This window comes from Fulmarus glacialis, unplaced genomic scaffold, assembly GCF_000690835.1.
Source record: "Fulmarus glacialis isolate BGI_N327 unplaced genomic scaffold, ASM69083v1 scaffold40285, whole genome shotgun sequence".
In the NCBI taxonomy this organism is placed as follows: domain Eukaryota; kingdom Metazoa; phylum Chordata; class Aves; order Procellariiformes; family Procellariidae; genus Fulmarus; species Fulmarus glacialis.
The window spans coordinates 23,304-43,910 of record NW_009215713.1 but is presented as its reverse complement, the minus strand read 5'-3'; the positions used below and the strand labels follow the sequence as shown (position 1 = coordinate 43,910).

Genomic DNA, 20,607 nt, shown 5'->3' with positions numbered 1-20,607 from the left:
TTAACATCTCTTTTGTAACCCTTCTCTAAGTGCAGCATCTGTTTATAGTTAGAAAAATGTGATAGACTTGCCTTGAATAAGTTATTAGTTCCCACCTGTTGTACAGCTGTTGTTTGCCATTGAAAAAAAAAAAAGTAGGGACTTGCATTACGTTTCAAGTTATGTGTGCAGAGCCAGTGTTGCATTTTTTTTTAAACTATGTGCTAAATATCTCTCATCTTACCATTTAAAAAAAAATTGTTAGCAGCCCATCAATGTTGCTATTACATGGTATCATATACCTGGTATACTCAGAGGAAAGGGAAGGGTTTAGAAAGGCAGAGATGGATGTAGTGCTTCCTCTGCTTATTAAAATGTCACAGAGATCCATTACTTAGCTAGCAGACAGTGGGCACCAGACAATGTTCAAAAAACACTCGGGCAAATGAATAGAAGCAGTATTCGTTGGGGCTTATTAAACACAAAGATAGTATGTTTGGCTTTGGAAGGCAAACACGAGCTGCAGATTCCTTAGTATGCTCACACCCAATTTCTAGCACGTGTGCTGTATGCTTGCCCTGTTTTTGTATCTTTACTTATGTATCTGCAGTTGTAAAGCTGACTTATGGAACGGATGCATATTGGGCTAATTACTGGAATAAATGCACCTTTGGTGTTACTCAGTATAGTCCTTTGTGTGTTCTTAAGCCCATAGTAGGATGTGGTCATGCTGCTGAGTAGGTGGGCTGCAGGTCTGTAACTTGCTTCAGAAACTTCCTCTGGATAGTTCGTGGTTTTGAAGGCTCTTATATAATAGAGCAGTAGGGAAATGTCCCTCCTTTTTGTTCTTTTCCTTTTCTTTTTTCTGGTTTTCTTTGCGCTGCCCTCCTCATAAATACAAATGCAATTTTGAAAGGGAGAAATAACTATGTGCAGGTACAGTATTTCCTTCCTGTGGGGCAGGCCTACAGCAGCTTAAGGTGATCCCATCTCCAGACCGATACAGAAGTGTTCAATGTTCATCCAGATCAGCTTCCTGAATCATCTCACTGCATCACTGCAGGGGTGCTCACGACAGCAGGGGACAGGAGTGCAAGGCTAACTGTGTGTTGCAGGCTTCTGTTGTAGCAACCTGAGTTGTAGCAACCCGAGTTGTAGCAACCCATGCAGTCATGCTAACTGCAGTCTGATACAGCTTGAATCTGGAGGTGTGAACTGCTGTGGGGTTTTTCTGCCTCCCTGCCTCCCCCCCCAAAAAAAAAAAAAAAAAATCTTTGGCATCCTTAAATTTTAGTCTGCTAAATAATGACTTGGGAAAGGAATATAATGTGAATCTTTTCCTCTTTAAACCACTTGCATTATTCTTTTTCATATAGGAATAAAAACTCCATTATTTAAATGAATCACCAAATAATAATAATAATTCCAACTGTTATATTAATTGGAAATTGTCATGATTTGGCAGCTAAGTACTGACTGTATCAGGTACTTCAGATTTCCATTTTTAATAAATGCAATACTGATAGCCAAGGTAGTAATTGAGAAACAGAACAAAACCCAAGTGTTCAGTGCTGCTTTTTTCTCCTTGTTTTTTTCCACCTCAAATTAGCTACTATGCTAGTATTTTGTTGGCCATCTGTGCCTCTAGTTACAGACCTGTATGTGCCATACCTCATGCGTGAGAAGTCTTTGCTGTTCCTGTATTTTACATGATAGGAGCTCAAAAAGGAGTGCGTGTTTTCCAGGAAGTTTTCCCGCTCCCTCAGTTTGAGGAAGCTCTAAAAAAATGTTTCTGGGTTTTGTCTAAAAGCACTCGTGCTTATGTTTGCTGTATCTAGGAGGTAGACTAAGGCTTATTTGAACAACCTGTTTCTATGTGGTTTTCTGCTCTGTTCCATTTTCTATGGGAATTCGTTTGGTACTAGTTCCTGAAGCATGTAAAGCAGTAAGTCAAGGAGTAAATTATGTGAGAGGTAGGCTGGGGAGAGCTGAACAGTGTTGCATGTACTGTAGTTTTCCTGTCTGCTGGCCCATGCCGCTGGTGCCAGTCAGCTTGCAATAATGTGGTGGAAGGATGTCAATGTAGCAGTTAATCGGGGACGGGTATGATTTGGGGACCATGCGACACAAAACCTGGAAGGCTTGTTCTAGTTCTGGGATGCTCGTGTGGTGCTGGCCATACCAATTCAGAGGTGCCTTGCGCTTGCCACTTTTAACTGACTGGTCCTGGTGAAATGAAGATGCAGTATATTGGTACCTGCAGAAAAGCTGGGTGTTCTTCTGTGCAGGGACCTGCTTTGGATGCTACAGTGGACAGTGCTGTTGGTGTTCCTGTGGCATGCTACATATTGGCTAAAAGTGAAGCTTTCGCCTTTGCCCATGCTGCGAGAAAGCAAACTGAGAATTGGGTCCTTCAAAAGGGGCATGATGGGATCTCACTGGGATGGGGGAGGATCAGTGTTACATGCTTTCTTCATATGCACACACACTACTTCATGTTGGATGACTGTTTGTGTATCTGATGATACTCTTATAATGACACTTAAATTCATGTAGCTGATTAAAGACTTTGGAAACCTGATACTGCCCTAAGTAGCACTTTTCCCCATCCAGTGATTCCATGAATCTGGAGGGTGTTTAACTCCAGACACTTTCATAGACCAACAAATCCAGTAGTTCCGTAAAATTTTGGAGTTGTTGGATGATACGTATTATGATTTCATATGTTTAATACATATGAATGGGACAAAATCAAGTTGGTTTTTTTTTTTCTTTGAGCTGTGCATTAAAAATTCATACTCATTTAGATGTTCGGTCATGGCAAGTCTTGGTATTTTAATGTCAAATACTTGGTCTGCCTTCATGAAATCATTAACTGCTCTCTATGATGGCCACTCTCTCTGCTTTTCCTTTCTCATCTTTTCTGATTTGTTCCTGCAGCTTCCTCTACTCTCCATTTTTCTGCAGGTTTCCTCCTGTTCCTTTTCCCCATGTTATCAGGTTAATTAGTGCAATAGCTATTTTTGATACATATACTGCCTTCAGTAAGTGCTAGAGTTAACACCTGATTTCAGAGAATAGTATTTGTGTCTCGCTACACCTTTATTTACTGGTCTGTTCATTTTGCTTATTTTGAAAGGCAACATGGCACCTGGCAAGTTTTGTTTAATCTGCATTCAGTATTAATAACTATGGAAACTACCGAACTTAATCTTAAAAATAAGCTATTTGTACATAAACATCTTAAGTGCTGGTAAGAAACTGATGTCTTTCTGCAAATATACCTTTTAAACAGGCTGCTCAGGGTAGCAGGTGTGTAACTGTATATCTGTTGAGTAGCTAAGCTGTCAGGTAGAAGTTGCTATAACGGCATGGGTGTAAGGAGAAAGGACTGAACTAAATCCATTTCCCAAGTTGAATGAAAAGAAACAGACAAGATTTTTCTGCAGGGTGGCTGTTTTACAGGAAAACCAAGCTGTCAAGCAGTGGATTTTCATATATATTGCAGGAAGAACTTGGCAATTATGTTTACATCCCGTCATCATTTGACTATCTATTTTAGCTCATCACAAGGATATATTAACAGTGAACTTGATAACCTGTGGCTGTAACCTTGAAGAAGGCTTTTTCTTTCTGAGAAGGATGTCTGGATTTATGCTGTGAGGGAGATGTTACTTGGAAGTGCTGCCTAAACACAACACTAGAGTTGAAAATACGATAATCCTTTTTAAGCTGTTTAAGGTGCTAAGGAAACTTGGGTAATAAATTCTGTTAGTGACGTTCTTTACAAGTCCCTGGTGCTTCATAGAGCTGTGATAGTCTGATAAAGTAGAGCATCTGATTCTGCAACAGAAGAAATTAAAATGACCTGGCTTAATTGATTTTCTATTTATGTACTGTAGGCTGCTTTCTGGCTAGGAAGTTTTGCTGTATTCTTTTAAGGGGGTGGCAGGGAAGGAGCATGAGGATTCACTTCCGTTAATTTTAATCTTAAATCTTACGCTGGCAAAGATCTGTTTAGATACATTTCTAGGGGGTTATTGGTTTTGCTGGTCTTAAAGAAAGACTGCTCAATTATTATTTTTTCCTAACGATTCTAGTATATTAACAACTCGTTCCTTTACTAATCTGTCTTGCTGTAGTTCTGGATTGTCATTGACACACAAAGTTTCACTGAGTAAAATTTGATTCTTATATTGAAATGAGTCTTTAGTACTGGTGTGAGATTTCTTGCTTAATTGCACAGTTATCCAGTATGTTCTGAATGTGTAGAAAGTAGGAAGATAAAGCAGTTTTTCTGCAGATGTATATATTTTATCAAGATAGGATCTTCGTCACCCATGAGTGTGTTAATCTTGTGGTCCTGCTACCTTTTTCTCGCTTACCTCTCCCTCTACCTCTTCCAATCTTTTCTGCACAGTTTGCTTACTTCAGACAACGAAAAACAAAAAGTGACATCACGCAGCCGCAGAAAAAGACGGCGAAGAGGAAGGGCTCGTCTGTCCACACGCATGACGTTCCGAAGGAAGAGTACGCACTAGCAGCCCAAGATGTTGGTAAGGGTATAGAGAGTAAGGCTGAAGACACCGACCTACTAGAGAGTAAGGCTGAAGACACCGACCTACTAGAGAGTAAGGCTGAAGACACCGACCTACTAGAGACAACAACAGAGACAGAGGTAAATCTTAGTATTTCTTGCGTTTCACTTCACTCCGTCTGCAGATAAGAAGTATTCCAGATGATTGTTTTAACTTAATTGGGTATTAGCTCTCTGGCACTGTCAACTAGCTGCCATCAGAAGTAAGTAAAGCAGTGTATTTTCACTTGTAATAATTAACTTTCTTACAAAGTGATGTAAATAACTGAAAAAACCCCTCCATTATATGGACTGGACAGTCAAGGAGCTGTCTGCTGTTAGCCTGCTAAGTTTCACCTTTCACTGCCGTGAACTTTTCTTTGGGCAGACTTTTGGCTGTGACTCCATGAAATGGCAAATCCAGACTGAGAGGTGTAGTAGATGAGCAAAACTGTTAGGACCTTATAATGCATAGCATTAGTTTAGTTTTGTATCACTTTGCTGGCTCAAATGTGCTTAATGTTTTCTGAAAAAATATAGTTTGTTCCAGCATGCTTTTAGTAGCTATTGTAAAGCCAGCATAGATTTACATTTCAGGACAAATTTGTTTAAAATGTGACTCTGCTTGTGCCTTATGTATTTCAGTGTGTTTGTACTGATGACCCTCTAGAGGTAGCCCTATCGTCATGTCAATAAACGTAGAAACATAGCTTATGATGTAGTTTGAGACTACCAGACATCTGCAAATGTACTGCTCTGCCTGAAATAAGCAGTTTCTTTCTTGCTTCAGCTCACAAGCAAGATTTTTATTTTTGTATTAGCTGTGGATTAGACAGTCATGCAATGCTTTCTCTCTCTTTCTGCCTTGTAATAAAAATAAGCAAAATGTAGTTTTGAACAATTTTTTTTAGTAGGAATCCAGTTTGCTTCAGAAGTGGCTGGCTAATGCTTTCACAAGCCTCAAAAGTTACAAGGTGACTCTCTGCCTACAACAAACTCTATCTATCTTGGTCTGGGAGTTTGTTTAGAAAGTAGTTTCCCAGTGCATTTCAGCATGTTGTCTATGCAAAGATTCGTGAGTTTTGGGGAGGTGGTGCCTTCTGCATAAAAAGCATCTCTCCAGCTATTGGTGTGTTTTCACAACATACAACAATAACAGCAAACTAGTGTATTTGCAAACCTGCAATAACAGAGGATACCGTTTGCATGTATTATCCTCCTTTCTGTTGTGAGGGTATCCCTAGTGCTTTCAGAATATCCTGAACGTAATGTTAGCATTGCAAAGGCTTTTACGAAGCTACATGCCAAGCTGTCTGCACTAAGAAAACAGAATACAGTATTTTGTCACTCAACCATAGCATCATCAGTAGCATCCTTATTACATTAATATGAACTTAAATTAAAAAACAAACAAAAATCACTTACTGCTTCTAAACAGCCTCTGTCAAAATAGCTGGTTTGTACAGCAAATTGAATTGCTTTCTAGGTTACGTGGAGAGGGCACCAGTAGTCATTGGAAACTACTTTGTGCAGATTCAAAATACAGGGAGGGTTATGGGCTGCCTTTTCTAAATAGTGCTACAGTCATCTTTGTCATATGAATTTAGTGTGAGGTAAATATCTATCAAGATATCAAGCTACATTAAGTATATGCATCAGAAAATAGTACTGCTTTTGTAACTGTCTGAATGATTTTAGCATATTTGTTAAGTAATCTCCTGCCAGTTAGTTACTAATATTTAGTAGTGGATTAAAGAATGCTCAACTGTATTTGCAAGCCACAAAAGCAGAAGATAAAACATTGAATCTCAATGGTGACGCTCAGCCCTAAATTTCTGAGTAGACATTCATAATAATCGTAATTTTTTTGCATTTATTTAATTCATTTGACCATGGATGACAGCTGAGTTTAGCATTAAAGTCAGTCTCTCTCTCACTGTCTCTCACAGTCTCTTTCTCTCCATGTCTCACAACATGGACATTTCTGGCTTATGTGCTTAAGGTGCTTCCAAAATAATTCAGCTTTTCCTTACGTATCTTTAAAATGGCCATGATTTAGTGTTTATTTGTTTACTTCCTAGGGGAGTGCTGACTTGTCCAACTGGGATGCACTGAATGATCACGCGGCTGAAGTAAGTGTGAAAGAATGTATCTTTAGTAAAAGATGCTGATATATATGTGAAAGAAGAGTATGATAATTGGTTACTAAAATGACTAGTTATTGAGCATTGTTTATCACATTTGATAAAAGTGATGCGATTTCATTATTTTACAGTCTAAACCAGGTACTTATCTGTACGTACTGCATACTTATCTATATGTACTGGCTGCAAAATTGGTTGCTAAGAGAATAGGGTTTAGTGAAATCATGGACCTTGTCCAGAGAGATTTGAATGACATTTTTAATTGAAAAGTAGGTTTATTCTGTAATTGTTTCATACATTACAAGCAAAAGTATTCAAAATAAAATACAAGATACTGTCTCCTCTGTGAGAATTGTAACAGTATTGCTCCTAAGAAACCACAGGATTGATTGGAGCAGCTTCTCTCTTTGCACGTGTTTTTTTGTTTTGCTTTTAAAGGCCATAGAAACTCAGAATATGTTGCCTATTTATTTGCAATAACTGCTTACACTTGAATTTAATGTTAAGTCAAGAACTTTACATTATTATTTTTCCTATGGATGGACTGTTCTCCAGTCAACACAGATGTGTGTAAAAACTTTGTTTAATTTTGGTAGTATTCACCCTCTGCCCACTTGTAAGTTGGAAGGTATTTTAAATCCCAACACGTGTCAGAATGGCACTTTGCCACAATTTGGTGCTATAGAATCACAAAGCTCTTTTCCCTAATTTACTTTTGTGCCTTAAAGTATTATATGAAAATATACTATCTATGACAATTTTTTATTTGAAGTTTTTAAGAATTAAGGACTCTATATATAATGTTTCTATTAAATACAAAGTCCCAGTATTGAATTATTTTTAAACTACAATTTGCCCAGAATTTAAGTTTGAATTTATAATCAGAGTAATTACAAAACAGAAATGGTATATTGTTTTGGTGAATAAACACGTTTTTGTTTCTTTTGTGAAGAAAGTTACGATAAATTCTGCTGCAGAATACAGTGAGCTTGATGCTAAGATGTCTCAGGCAAGATTAGCTGAGTTAGAGAACAGACTTCTGGAGAAACAGGAAGCGGTCGAAAGACTCACTGCTCAGATGAACGAGCTACAGGAACAACTCACCCAGCACAGTGACTCTATGCAACTTCAGGTATGTTTCACAGAATTGGATAATGGGGATAATACTACTTTATTTTAATCATGAAAATATTTAGGAGGCAAACTCAAAATAAATACTGTGTTTTATTGAAAAGTACTTCACTTTGCGAACATGTGCTGCGAAAAGCAGTACTGAGGTTTTCCATTCACCAGTGTCCAGGACTTCATATTGCTTGATTCAAGCGAGAGTAGAATTAAATTTAAAATGCTTCTGTTTTTAGAGAGTTTTTATGAAATGAATAGTTAAAGTCTTCTGCTGAGAAATGGTTGGACACTTGCTACTAGTTTTTATTGATGAATTTTCTGACCATATTGAGCAGTGGGCCTTTATAGGGAGAACCTGCAAGAACCGCTAAGGTAAGTATAGTTAATCATACACTGAGATAGGGGTTCAATGTAAAAACATGGGACTTACATTTTTATAAATACTGACTTTAAAAATACATATATTATATATCAAGGTCATGCTGAAAAATGGTGCAAAAAACCCACCCCGAAGTATTGTTCAAACTATTGAAAAAGAAGTACTTATTCCTGAAAACCACTTCATGGATGTAGCTAGACTCCTTTTCAAATGTTCACATGGGATGGCAGACACCGCTACTGCCGTCACCACCCCGATGACGTTTTTCCCCCAGAGATCATTCACGCTTTTTGAATATTTGTAAATACTTGTGGCTTTTTGGTTTTGGGGTGGAGTTTTTCTGAATGGGCAAATGATTAAGTAGGATAAGTTAAACTTTATTAAACTGACACGTACCTTCTCCTCTCCCAAAATATTAAAAAAAGATATTTTGAATTCCCTTTCTCCAGCATTTCTATGTAAAAGTAAATTATCAGGTGCTTCTGAAGAATAGTTACTTCCCCCTTTACATGTTGTTTTTCTCCTTTTAGGATTGCGAAACAAAGATATTTCCTGTTGGTGAGAAATAAATTGAAAAGGTTACTGTGATTAACATAGGATTAATGTATCCCATCTCATTAGCTTTCTCTCACATGGCTGAAAAGAAGAGCTGACAGGAAACAATTTAGGGGGTACTAAATATTCATTATATCCTGTAGAAAACTTGATTGCTTTTACATCAATAAGAGCTACAAAATTTTTAAGTAAAAACATTTATTTCATTACTGGTATCCTATCATTTGTTTAAAAAGTCACTTTTGATTAGGTTTGTCACCTCTTTGAGACAAGTGTAAGATTCCTCTTTCATGATGCCTGCCATCATGTTTGAATACAAATATTTCTAGTCCTTTGGTGCAAGGTTGTTAGAGTCTATAGTTACACTCAAGTTTTAACAGCTTTGCTTTAAGAAAACTTATTAGGTTCCTAATATGTTAAGAATATTTTAACTTTAAAAGTGCACTTCTTGTGATCTGTGTAGGAAACTACCGTTCAAGAGCAGAATGAAGTCATCAGGAAACTAACAAGCTGCCTTCAACAGGCGAAGAAGGATCGGGATGACCTACAGGAAGAGGCTTCACGTGTAGCTGGTCAGATCCATGATTTACAACTTCAGTTACATCAGGTGTGCCTCTCCTCCAATTTTTGTTTCCTTACAAAGAGAATAAGAACAGGTTTGGCATATGAATGTAAAAACATACTGAGCTTATCACATAGCTCTTCATAGTTCAGTTTGCAATGCAGCAGTGAAAATGATTTCAGGGTGAGGCAGAGTTTCTCCAGTTGCTAGGGAGAAGTCCCGGAGACATCCTTACGTTTTCCCACTTACTTGCTTGTGTAATGTTTGGGAGGTCGTTAAACTTCTTTGTCCATCAGTTTGGCGCCTGTTAGGGAATTTTACCCAATATTGTTAGTGGTTTGGGATCTATGCACAGCAATCACTGTAATGATATGGACTTACATGTGATCAGTTTTCCTTGCCTTTGCCAAAGAAAGCTCTGAGTATGGCAACTGTAATGGCTAAGCCGTTACACAGAAACTTGCTTGTTGAGGTAATGTGACTTGGCTCAAAGAAGGAGATTTAAAATAACCTGAAGAAGAACCTGCTTCAGTGCAACAAGTTTATCATGGATCTAATCTCTGGATAATACACTGCAGCCTTTCATCTACTTCAAAGTATTGTAGTTTTTTTTTTTTATTCTTTTTTGGTGCTGCTCAGTGTTCTCGTGGCTAGAACACCTGTATATTTGTTGTCTCAGGAGCCTTATAGTATATGCCAAAGAATAATACTTATGTTTACTTACCATTTCAGGGTTGCAAGGTAAGAATTGTGCTAGGAGGGATTACATGTCTTAAATGTCTGGATAGGAAGGGGGGTTAAAAAAATTAAAAATAAAACCTGGGATTTACTGAAGTCCAGGGATTATCTTGAAGGAGTTGCTCATGCCCTGGAAAATAAATCTTCTGCTAAATGACATTGTAACTTTGGAAAAGAACAAAAAATACTTTCTATGTACAATTCTGACTGCTGTTGACAAAATAGGGGGTAATAGTGAAAATTATTCTCCAGATGATTGTTGGGATTTGCTCTGTAAGCCATTGAAAGACAATGATACAGCCTCTAAATAGCACTTCAGGCATATTCTAATCAAGGCTAGTAATATGATGCAAGTTGTTTGTGGAAGCATGTCAACTTTGATAACAGATGAAAGTACTAATACTGTCTTAAATATTATCTTCTTGGTTTTAGCAAAGTCTTTGGAAAAAGGTTTTAAAAATGAATAAAACACACTTTATTTTACCCCCAAAGAGGTAAATGTTTTCTTTTCATTTGGAGGGAGGTGGAGAGAAAAAAAACCCTTTAATATTGAGCTGTAAATCCTTTGCAGGGACTGATTTTGTTCATTGTCCTCTTACCAGTATGGCCAGTCCATTGGAAGTCCTGCTTTGTTTTGGGGGCTTCACAGAGATGAATTATCTAACATTTACATCTTTGCAGTAAGTTATAGTATCTAAAATATGACAAGTGTTGTCACACTTCTTAGGGGAGATTCTTATTCATTGAGAATGAAAGACATAGGGTAAATCTGTAGTAAATGAATACAGTATATTTTATGCATACAGTGAGACTTGTGTCTGCGTTATTCTGATATAAACTTTCTTCTGACTGTGAGTACCTTTATTTGTTCAGGTTAATGAGATGCTGAGGAGTAAAAGGCCTGGAAAAAATGAAGCATTAGAAGCCCAGCAGCAGATGTCCTTGTTTCAGAACTGTCTCAAAGAGCAAAATGCACATTTGGAGATGCTGCGTCAGAAAGCACATGACCTGGAAGTACAGCTTGAGTCTTCTCAAAAGGTAAATGAGTTCTAGATAGTTAGGTTTTTGTTGCGATTGTGCAAGCCAAGGTGGTACTTTTTGGAGGTAGAACCTGCAATGAACATTTAATTTGTTCATGAGGTAACATTGATGCTTCAGGACTGAAACTACACTTTAGTATGGAATTAAAAATCTATTCTTCTGAAGGTAATGATATTCAGCTAAGGCAAAATAGCTGCTCACAATTTAAGATTTTTTTTGTGTGAAATAAGGATTCAGTTCTGGGTCTTTAAAATTCGCTTATTCATTGAAATTACTCATAGAATCATAGAATCATTAAGGCTGGAAAAGACCTCTAAGATCATCAAGTCCAACTGTTAACCCAACACCACCATGCCCACTAAACCATGTCCCTAAGCGCCTCATCTACACGTCTTTTAAATACTTCCAGGGATGGTGACTCCACCACTTCCCTGGGCAGCCTGTTCTAAGGCCTGACCACTCTTTCGGTAAAGAAGTTTTTCCTAATGTCCAGTCTAAACCTCCCCTGGCGCAACTTGAGGCCATTTCCTCTCGTCCTATCGCTTGTTACTTGGGAGAAGAGACCAACCCCCACCTCGCTACAACCTCCTTTCAGGTAGTTGTGGAGCGCGATGAGGTGTCCCCTCAGCCTCCTCTTCTCCAGGCTAAACAGCCCCAGTTCCCTCAGCCGCTCCTCATAAGACTTGTTCTCCAGATCCTTCCCCACCTCCGTTGCCCTTCTCTGGACACGCTCCAGCACCTCAGTGTCTTTCTTGTACTGAGGGGCCCATCGGTTTCTGTTGCAGAAGGGTTGGTCTTTAACTCTGTTACTAAACTGTTGTATAATATTAAGAAGTTTCCATCAGAAGGTCCATCTGGTGTTTGTTGAACTGGGGCATGTGGGAACATAACTGACAGAGGCTTGCAGTGGGGTGAGGGTTGCTGGATATGCTGTGTAAGCATATAACAGTACACTTGTGTATGAACTTGAAACACCTAGATGAGAGTAAGAATTAAGGGTATCTGTAATCATGTTAGTTTCAGATACAAAACAAAGTGAAAAGCTTGTGAGGGAATATTTTTATGTAATCATTTCAGAAACAAGCACTGTGAATAAAGAAACTCAGTTTAAGTTAAAAACACATAACAGGTTTGGTTTTTTTTTTTTATGATATGTATTTCAAATTTGGTGATACCTCTGACTTGCTGTAGTGACATGGTCATGAAAAAAGTCTTTTTCTTTAGAAACAGATTTATAGGAATTTTGATTACTAACATATATTAAAGGAACAGCTTAAAAGGTCTGATTTCCTTTAAGCACATAACCAGCAATGCCATAGGTAGAAGCCTTTTGTTATTGCTTGGACAATTTGATATTTGTTACCACATTTGAAGAGTCTTTCAGTGGTACTTTCCACTCAAGGATGTGCTTAAAAATCCTGTTGCCTAGGCCAATGATACACCCTGCACTTAACGGTAAATATTATTTATGAAGAAACATTAAAAACATGAGGCTTAAGGAAATTAAAACATGTCATATTTCAATGGCATATTTCATATGTAATATTTTATTTTTAAGAATACTAAAAATAAAGAAAATCTGCTTCCCCAAATGGAAGAGGATATGAAAGATACAATGCAACAGCTATACAAAAGCATAGGAGAAAAAGAACAGCGTATTAAAAGCCTTCAAGATCTACTGACATCGGAAAGATTTAGCTTGTCTATACTACAACGTACCCTTTCTCTCCGGGACTTAGAAATAACAGAATTAAAAAATGAAATAGCTTTATCCAAAATGAAAGAAAGGCAATGTATTGAAGAACTGAAAATCAGTCATGAAAAGGATATTTGCAGGCAGTTGGAGAACTTGAGAGCTGAGCTGGAGACATGCCAGAGAAGAGAGATTGCAGAAGCCAAGCAGGTATATGAAGAAGAAATTATTTTAAAATATAAGAATGAACTTGAACAATTAAAAAAAGAACTCTCTGCTCTGAATTCTGAAGAACACATTCAGAATTTGAATGGCATAATAATTGACTTAAATAATAGTCTTCGTGAGTCTGAAATTAATAAAGAAAATTTGAGAAGGAAACTTGAAAACCAACAGGAAGACTTCCAGAGAGAAAAATCTGAAATTGAGACTAAATACAAGGATTTAATTGATGGCCTTAAGTCTCAACTTTCTGATGCAGAAAAGCAGGTCAAGGAGGCCCAGCGATATAAACAAGAAAAACAGTTCTTGAATGAAGAGATTCAGAAACTGAATTCTTTTATCCAGGATTTAAATGAAAAGCGACTTTATGAAGCTGAAAAAAGTATAGATGTAAGGCAAAAACATGATGAAGAGATTGTCTCCAATAAAAAGTTAATGAAATTGAGGGAAAAACAGATTTTACCAGAGGTGTTGCAGTTGCAGAGAGCAGAGCTTGAGGAGATGGGAAATAAACCGCACCAGGTGAAAGGTGAAGATGAGCTAGTTCACGAAGAACTAGAGTTCCAGCATGCCTTGGGAGTAGACTTCTCAAGGGATCAGTTAGAAGAAATTAAGAATTCAAAGATTACAGAGAATAATGAAAGTAGTGAAGGAGATAACCTGTCTGAAGAACACTTGTCAGAACTAGGGTTTTTCAGGGGTGATGAAGGCATATTGGCTAAATATCTCATCTCCACAGACAGACCAGAAGAGTCATATGCGTCCAGCACTTCTGAAAGTTATGCCATTGAAGAAAGTAGATGCATTAGGTATGGGTTAGACAGTAGTGTGCTTCTAGAACCCAGCAGAGATTTTATACCTCCTCCATTAAACTTTGGCCTTGATGAGAAAACATGTCCTAGCGGTTTGGCTCAAGAGACTTTTGAAGAGACTGAAGTAGGAGCAGAGGCCTTTGTTTCATTGTTGTCAGATACATCCCTGCACCAAAACAGAATAAGTGACCACGATGATATAAAGGATGATGAGGCCACTTGTTTAGTAGAGAGATGTGTAAAGCTAACTGAGAAGCTCCGTGAGAAGGAGTCAGCGTTGAAGAAATCTTATCAGGAGACCCAAGAAGCTGTTGGAAAATGGGAAGAAGTAATGGCTGAGCTCTCTCATATGCATGTGGAACTGGATGAGGAACGTGAAGCACGGATCTGTTGTGAAAAAGAACTTCTTCAAAAAACAGAGAAGGAGAAAGAACTTGAAAACAAAGTAATGTTTCTAGTAAAGCAGCAGGGTGAGGATGGAGGCCAACCTTACTGTGCTCTAGAGCCTTTAACACAAGTGTCAAAATCCTCTACCTGGCAAGAAATGGTAGAAGACCTCCAGGAGGAAAGAGAAATGTTGATGGTGCAGCTGCAAACTCAGGAGCAATTAGTGAAAGATGTTCAAGAGCAGAAAACAGTTTCTGATTCTGTAACGAGTGAAGTACAGTCTCTTTTTGGACGTCAGTTAGCTGCTTTGCAAAGTCAAAGGGATCAAATGCAAAGCCAGCTTGATGCTCAGAAGGCTAAAAACGAGACAATAGCAGAGCTGCTTGGTCAGAAAACTATATCTGAAGAGACATTGCTAAAAGAACAGGAGTTGCTCAAAGCTGAAATCAATAATAAAGAACAAAATTTAGCACTCTTATTGAAGGAAAAAACAGCCTTAGGAGAAAGATTATCTGACGTGGAGGAGGATCTAATAAAAGCAGAAAAAGCACTAGCAGGGAATGCTAGCATCATTGAGGATCTTGAGAAAAACATACATGAACTTAATGCTGAAGTGAAAAACCTCAAAGAAATACAGGAGTGTGAAAGACTGGGATACGAGGACAGATTAAACTTCAGCAGCCTAGAGATTCATAAACTTAATGATGAAATAAAGGCAAAAAGTACTGAATACAGTGAGGAAAAAAGCCAGTTGACTGAAGAAATTGCCCATTTGAAGAAGGTTCGTTTGGAGCTTGAGACTTGCTTGCAGGAGTCCTTTCAGTCTGCACAAGCTGTGCAGGAGGCACAATCAGAGATGGTGAAACATTACAAAGAGGAAATCGATAAAATGGAGACTCAACGCCTTGCCGAATTAACTAAAGTGAGTTTGACACACGAGAAGGAGGTAGGAAATCCTGATAATGCCAGCAGTCTTGGGATTTCAGAGTGTTTAAGGTAGTAATTGCAAATGTTTGTATGCCTGTTTTCAGATAGAAAAATTAAATGCTGAAATAAAAGATAAAGTGGAAAAACAGCAGAAGTTGGATGAAGAAAGAAGGGAACAGATTGCTTTAATAAAAAAGGTAAATGCTGTAATTGGGTTTACTTCAGAAAAATAAACTCATTTTGTGTTGTCATTTAAGCAGTATAAATGTTTTATAGATGCAAAAATCTATTAATTGTTTTTTCCATGGTGTCTTTGATTTGTGGTCAGGAGGAGGTGAGAATTCTGGCTCAATTCATTAGGGGGCTAACTAACCATATTTTGAAGAAAGCTTTTTCTCTGCAGGTACATGAACGAGAGCATGATCGTGAGATCTCTGAACTGATTACTAAACATGAAGAGGAAATGGAGAAGCTCCGTGCCGAACTAAATAAAGAACAGCAGCACCTGTTGGATGAACTTCGGCAGCAAATGGCAGCCACACACAAAGCAGAGATTGAGCAAGCTCAGCTCCAATCACAGGTAAAATAAAGAAACACAGTAATTACCACAGTGGTTACCTAGTTGTTGCAAAGACAAAGCTCCTTGATTTTTGTGCATACTATGTGTGCTCCTTTATGTAGTGCTGCAACTGAAGAATTAGGAGTATTGCCTTCGTGGGTGGTAGTAGATATTTTCTACAGCAGTTCTCCAGGATCCTCACTGCAATTATATTTTAACATTGATTCTGAAGAAAACTAGATGCTTAAATTGATGGGTTTAAAAAAAAAAAAAAGTTGTCATTTTTCACGTCTTGATAAGTTTAACAAAAATTAATAAAATTAATTAAAAATTAATTTTTAAAATTATAAAATATACTAAACCCTTCCCACTTTTTAATTTTCCCACTACTGTAATTAGAAATGCTTTTGTGCTAAACTTAACTAGGTAAATCTGACTCTTTCCTCTAAATATTTGCTGGGTTTTTGAACACTTCCACTAAATCCAAAGTGGAAATGGAAAGAATACATCTAGTGTTAGGTCTAATTACAAGATGTTGGTGTACTGTTAGGTTTATTTAAGAATTGAAAAGTTTGGTTGGTCTATTTTAGCTGCCATTTTTAACTGTTGGATATTCCTCACTTTTTTTTAATGAGGCATGGTGAATTTTATTTCCACTTTTCCAATACCTTTTGGAATAATTTGCTTTTTAACAAATTATAACCAATAGCAAATACGAGGAATTTTTTTAATAGACAGTGAAAGGTTGGGGTGAGCTTGTGTTCTGCTGTGATGACGTGAGGAAGTGGACAGATGCAAGGTGTTTGGTAGGAGATGAAGTTAAGAGACAGATAAGGAAAGCCTTTTTACTTCACGCTGAAAATGTTATGCAAATCTCATTGTAACAAAAGTCAGCTTATTTTAAGGGTTCTGTCCCTGCCATGAAGAAACACTCACGAAGTACAGAAAGGCAAAACTTAGATGTGTTGAACAGTTAAAAGCAATTGAAACTGAAACTGGTCATGAAAAAAGTGAAGATATTTCATTATAGGGGAGGGAAAAACCCTTTTTCTTCTCCATTACAGACACTGCACAGCCTTGAATTGGAAGCTTTACGCCTAAGCTTAAATAATATGCACACCTCCCAGCTTGAGCTTACGCACTCTAACTTGAGAAAAGAAAAGGAAACTGCCCTTGTGGAACTAAGGGAGATGCTCAATGATAAGCGTGCTCAAGAGGTAGCAATTCTACAAAGCCGCCATCAGCTGGAGCGGGAGAAGATTAAAGAACAGTGTCTGAAGGAAAAAGAAGACCTTAAGTCAAAGTATCAGCAAGAACTAGGTATTAAAATTTGTGACTAATGGACCAGAAATTGAAACCCTGTCAGTATTTTTCTTCCTCTACAGGTTTCTGTCTTGGTGTAGAGCTGGCCTTTTGGGTGATGGCTGGTGTTGCCTTGAATAGGGAGAGTGGCTAGACTGGCATGTGCAAGACTGCATGTCTTATATGCAAAAATGAAGTTGTCCAGACCTAAGTTTAATTTTTCTTCAACTATATGGGTACTTTGCTGCTTCTTCTGTAAAATAGAACTATACTGAACTAGTTGCTTTCAGGAGGCATTAGACAGAACTCTCATAAAGAATTTAATCGGTGGAAAGAGTAGAGCTCTTACCCCTTATGTTTTGTAAGGATTTTTATTGCCCTAAGTCAGCAGTGACTACTGTTGTGTTTCTGACAAGATACAGAAATGCTTCCTGGCTTGCCCTCTCAGTCGTTTCAAAAGGAGGATAAAGGAGTTGGAAAGGAACTGCAAGGCTCAGTGGGAACCTGCAGCTGGGTGTCCTTTGAGATGTGTTTGATATAAGATTGTATTTTGACATCAGCAAGAGGAAAGTTGCACTTGATAGTACTGAAGGCCTGCTGATGGTGTTCTTGGCATTATTTGGGATATTTGCCTCTTCCCAGATCAGGAGACCATTTCTGTATGGCAGAGCTTGAGGAATTTGTGGAGAAAGGTGAGGCCTGCCGCAATTCACTGAAGAAGTTTAGGAAGCATTCATTTAGTTGCTCTTCCCTGAGAGAAAGAGAATGTTTTAAGGCTGTGTCTTTTTGACCTGAGAGTAGGAAACCATTTGTTACCACCAGTAATACAGTGAACTGATGGCATGGTGGGATTTGGGAGGAGGAGGAGGTCTGGATGCAGTTGTTAAGATCAATGCTGTTTATGTGCGTTTTGGCAATGTAACTTAATATGAACATAACCACTTATGAGTGCTTGAATGTAGGGTCTGAAAAGGAGAATCCGGAATCAGATGATGCAGGAGACCTGGTGGGGAGTTGTGGATACTGTTACCTGGAGGACTAGAGGAAAGACATTTCTCTTCAGGGAAGCAATGATTGGGCAAGACCCAAGTCACTTGAGTGCTGGGACGCTGTCTTGTAACTTAGATGATATTTCTTCCTCTACTGGACCATTAGCTGGGTAGCTGGCACCATCTTGCTCTCTGAGTTCTGATTTCCCACTGGAAGACTTGAAATAAGGTTGTAAGCTAAGGCAGTCGTACTTTGAAGCTGTGAGAGGGGGACTGATAGGCTTTTACAGGATTCTTGCAGATCAAGAAAGGTGCTGAACAAGAAGTTGTAATGAATCTGGGGAGGAGCTCGGAAGGAAGAAGCTGTTAGTGTCAGTGGTAATTGAGCAGATAATAGCATCTGTCTTGCAGTCTGCTTCCTAGGCATTTTTAGAAGAAATTTGAAGAGAGTTTCCTGCTTTCCTACTTGCTGCTGTTGCCTGCTACTCTTTTGCTGTGTCTCTGGAGTTAGAGCTGATTCAAACACTTAATAATGACGTGCAGTGAAATGCTCGCACCTAAAATGACATTGATAGGCATTTGAATTTATATCTTTAGGAATAAAGGTGTGGGGGTTTTTTGTTGTTCTTGTTGGGTTTTGGGTTTTTTTGGCTTTTTTTTTTTTTTTTTTTAAGTATCATGCTCTCTGTAGATTTAAGCAGACTTTTCTTTGCTAATTAAGCTGAACGTAACCTTCAGGGCTGTCTTTGCAGTTGTAACTGCTAGATGCTTGCTTTCTAAAATGAAAGTGAATTCCTGCGATATAGCATAGCAGCAGATTTGGGTAGAACCCAGTACCTTACACTGCTGCATGCCTACCTATTTAAGCCCTGAGTTTGATGCTGAAAATGGTAATCTCATCCATATTTCTACTTGTTATTTAATCATAACATTTTATGTACCTTTATTAATAAGTAGTATTTTATTTCACAGTTGATCAGAGAAAGAAAATAGAATTGGAAATGGAAGAGACACATATCCAGGCATTAGAGGTACAAATTCTCTTCTTCATACAAGAAAAAGTAGAACTCCTTTCACTAAACTAGAGCTGGTAGAAGTCCCATGTCTGCTACACATTTATCGTAGAGGACAAATAAATGGAGGAGGAAAAAAAAAGTACTAATTTACTAAATGTGTTTGCTTTAATAATGCATGTCTTGCTGTCTTAGACTCTCAAAAGAGACTGGCAATTGGAGTCTGAGATGCGTTTGAAAAGCATGTGTGAAGAGCTGTCTGAAAAACACCAGACTGAAATGGTGGAACTGCAGAAAACTCTGGAAATGGAGTTAGAAAAAGTCAAAGCAGAGCTGGGGCTTCTTTCTCTTGAGAATGAACAGTCTAAAAGTAAGTGCCATGGTCTGGGAAGCAGTTGTCTTTAGTGAAAAGAAAAGCTAACAAAGTGTTTTTAGAACCTGTATAAAAAGCAAATACAAGATGTATCTATGTACTCTTACTTAAAAACTGGGCTGATGGCATGAGACTCTCTAGAAAACAGGACATAAATGGAAAATTGTTTAGAGCCTGGTTAGCTTTGTTGCGTTTCGACTTCCACAGAATATGAGATGGAATATATCCTTCAAGCGTGTTATAGGGAGGTGCTGTTTTGCTTCCAGCTGAAAACCGGCTTTGGCAATTACTGAATTAATCAAAATTCCAATTAGTATCAATGGAAGTTTCTTCTAACAAAAAGATCGGGTTTGGACTGTGAATAGTTAAAGCTTAATGGAACAGTAGCTTTTTTAAATATTGTTCTGGAAGTGATGTTTTTGAGTTTTCATGAACTTGAAAAATGAAATCTGGATGAGTATCTAGCCACGTACATCTTTTTTAGGTCTTTTGTTGAGGTGCAGGTAGGAGAAAGGATTATGAAAAGTTTGTGTAGGTCTCAAAAATCTGACACGTTTGTTGAGATAGTGGTTGAATGGCACAATAGTGTCAGATTTGCTGTCAGTGATGGCGTGAAAAGGGGCCACGAGATGTGGTGTGCCATGAAGTGAAGAGAGAGAGCCTCTGAGGTGCTATACAGGTGAAAGACATGGGAAATAATACTCTCTTCAGATAAATGGAAATGCAGTTAAGGGCACTGGATGATGCTGGCTGGCAGGCAGCCAGACCATGTTTGAGAAGTGGAAAGTAGCCTTTTTGACCTGCCAAGGGCCGGATGCTTTCACAGTGTTTAGCTCGCCTTTGGCTGCTGCAAGGACATGTTTGTAGCAATGGCTTGTTCTTCTCAGCCTGCACTGGCTGTACTAGATTTCCCTGAACCTGTATCATTAAAGTCTGTTCTGTGAGGATAACGTGCATCTCTTGCAGCTCACTGTGGCTGAAATGTGGTCACTTGATTGCAGATTCTTCCTGGGCAGGTCAAGATTTGTTGACCAAATGAGGTAGTAGCAAGTCTACAGGGTTCAAGGAGTGCTCAGTGCCGAAGCGAGAGCGTACTTGGCATGAGCTTTCCTAGTCCTTCCTGTTCATCTCTTCTACTGCCTGCTGCTGAGTGTGGTCGTAGGAGAAATTCTGTATTTGTAGGCCATGAAGAAATGCTTGATTCCCTGTTCCAAGTGTGTGTGCTTCTAGT

General features: G+C 38.3%; 1 protein-coding gene across 1 annotated transcript in view; it reads left to right on the top strand.

Annotated features, from left to right (window-relative positions):
• Window positions 1-2,040: 2,040 nt before the first annotated feature.
• Window positions 2,041-20,607, top strand: part of LOC104072348 (A-kinase anchor protein 9-like) — a gene marked incomplete at its 3' end in the record, with an annotated part of 41,047 nt that continues 22,480 nt past the window's right edge. The window contains exons 1-12 of the mRNA XM_009579025.1: window positions 2,041-2,082; window positions 4,400-4,555; window positions 4,616-4,657; window positions 7,652-7,831; window positions 9,222-9,365; window positions 10,932-11,096; window positions 12,658-15,159; window positions 15,245-15,337; window positions 15,544-15,720; window positions 16,764-17,019; window positions 18,963-19,021; window positions 19,199-19,373. Of these exons, the coding sequence (XP_009577320.1) occupies window positions 2,041-2,082; window positions 4,400-4,555; window positions 4,616-4,657; window positions 7,652-7,831; window positions 9,222-9,365; window positions 10,932-11,096; window positions 12,658-15,159; window positions 15,245-15,337; window positions 15,544-15,720; window positions 16,764-17,019; window positions 18,963-19,021; window positions 19,199-19,373 (3,991 nt within the window). The remainder of the gene's footprint in view (window positions 2,083-4,399; window positions 4,556-4,615; window positions 4,658-7,651; window positions 7,832-9,221; window positions 9,366-10,931; window positions 11,097-12,657; window positions 15,160-15,244; window positions 15,338-15,543; window positions 15,721-16,763; window positions 17,020-18,962; window positions 19,022-19,198; window positions 19,374-20,607) is intronic.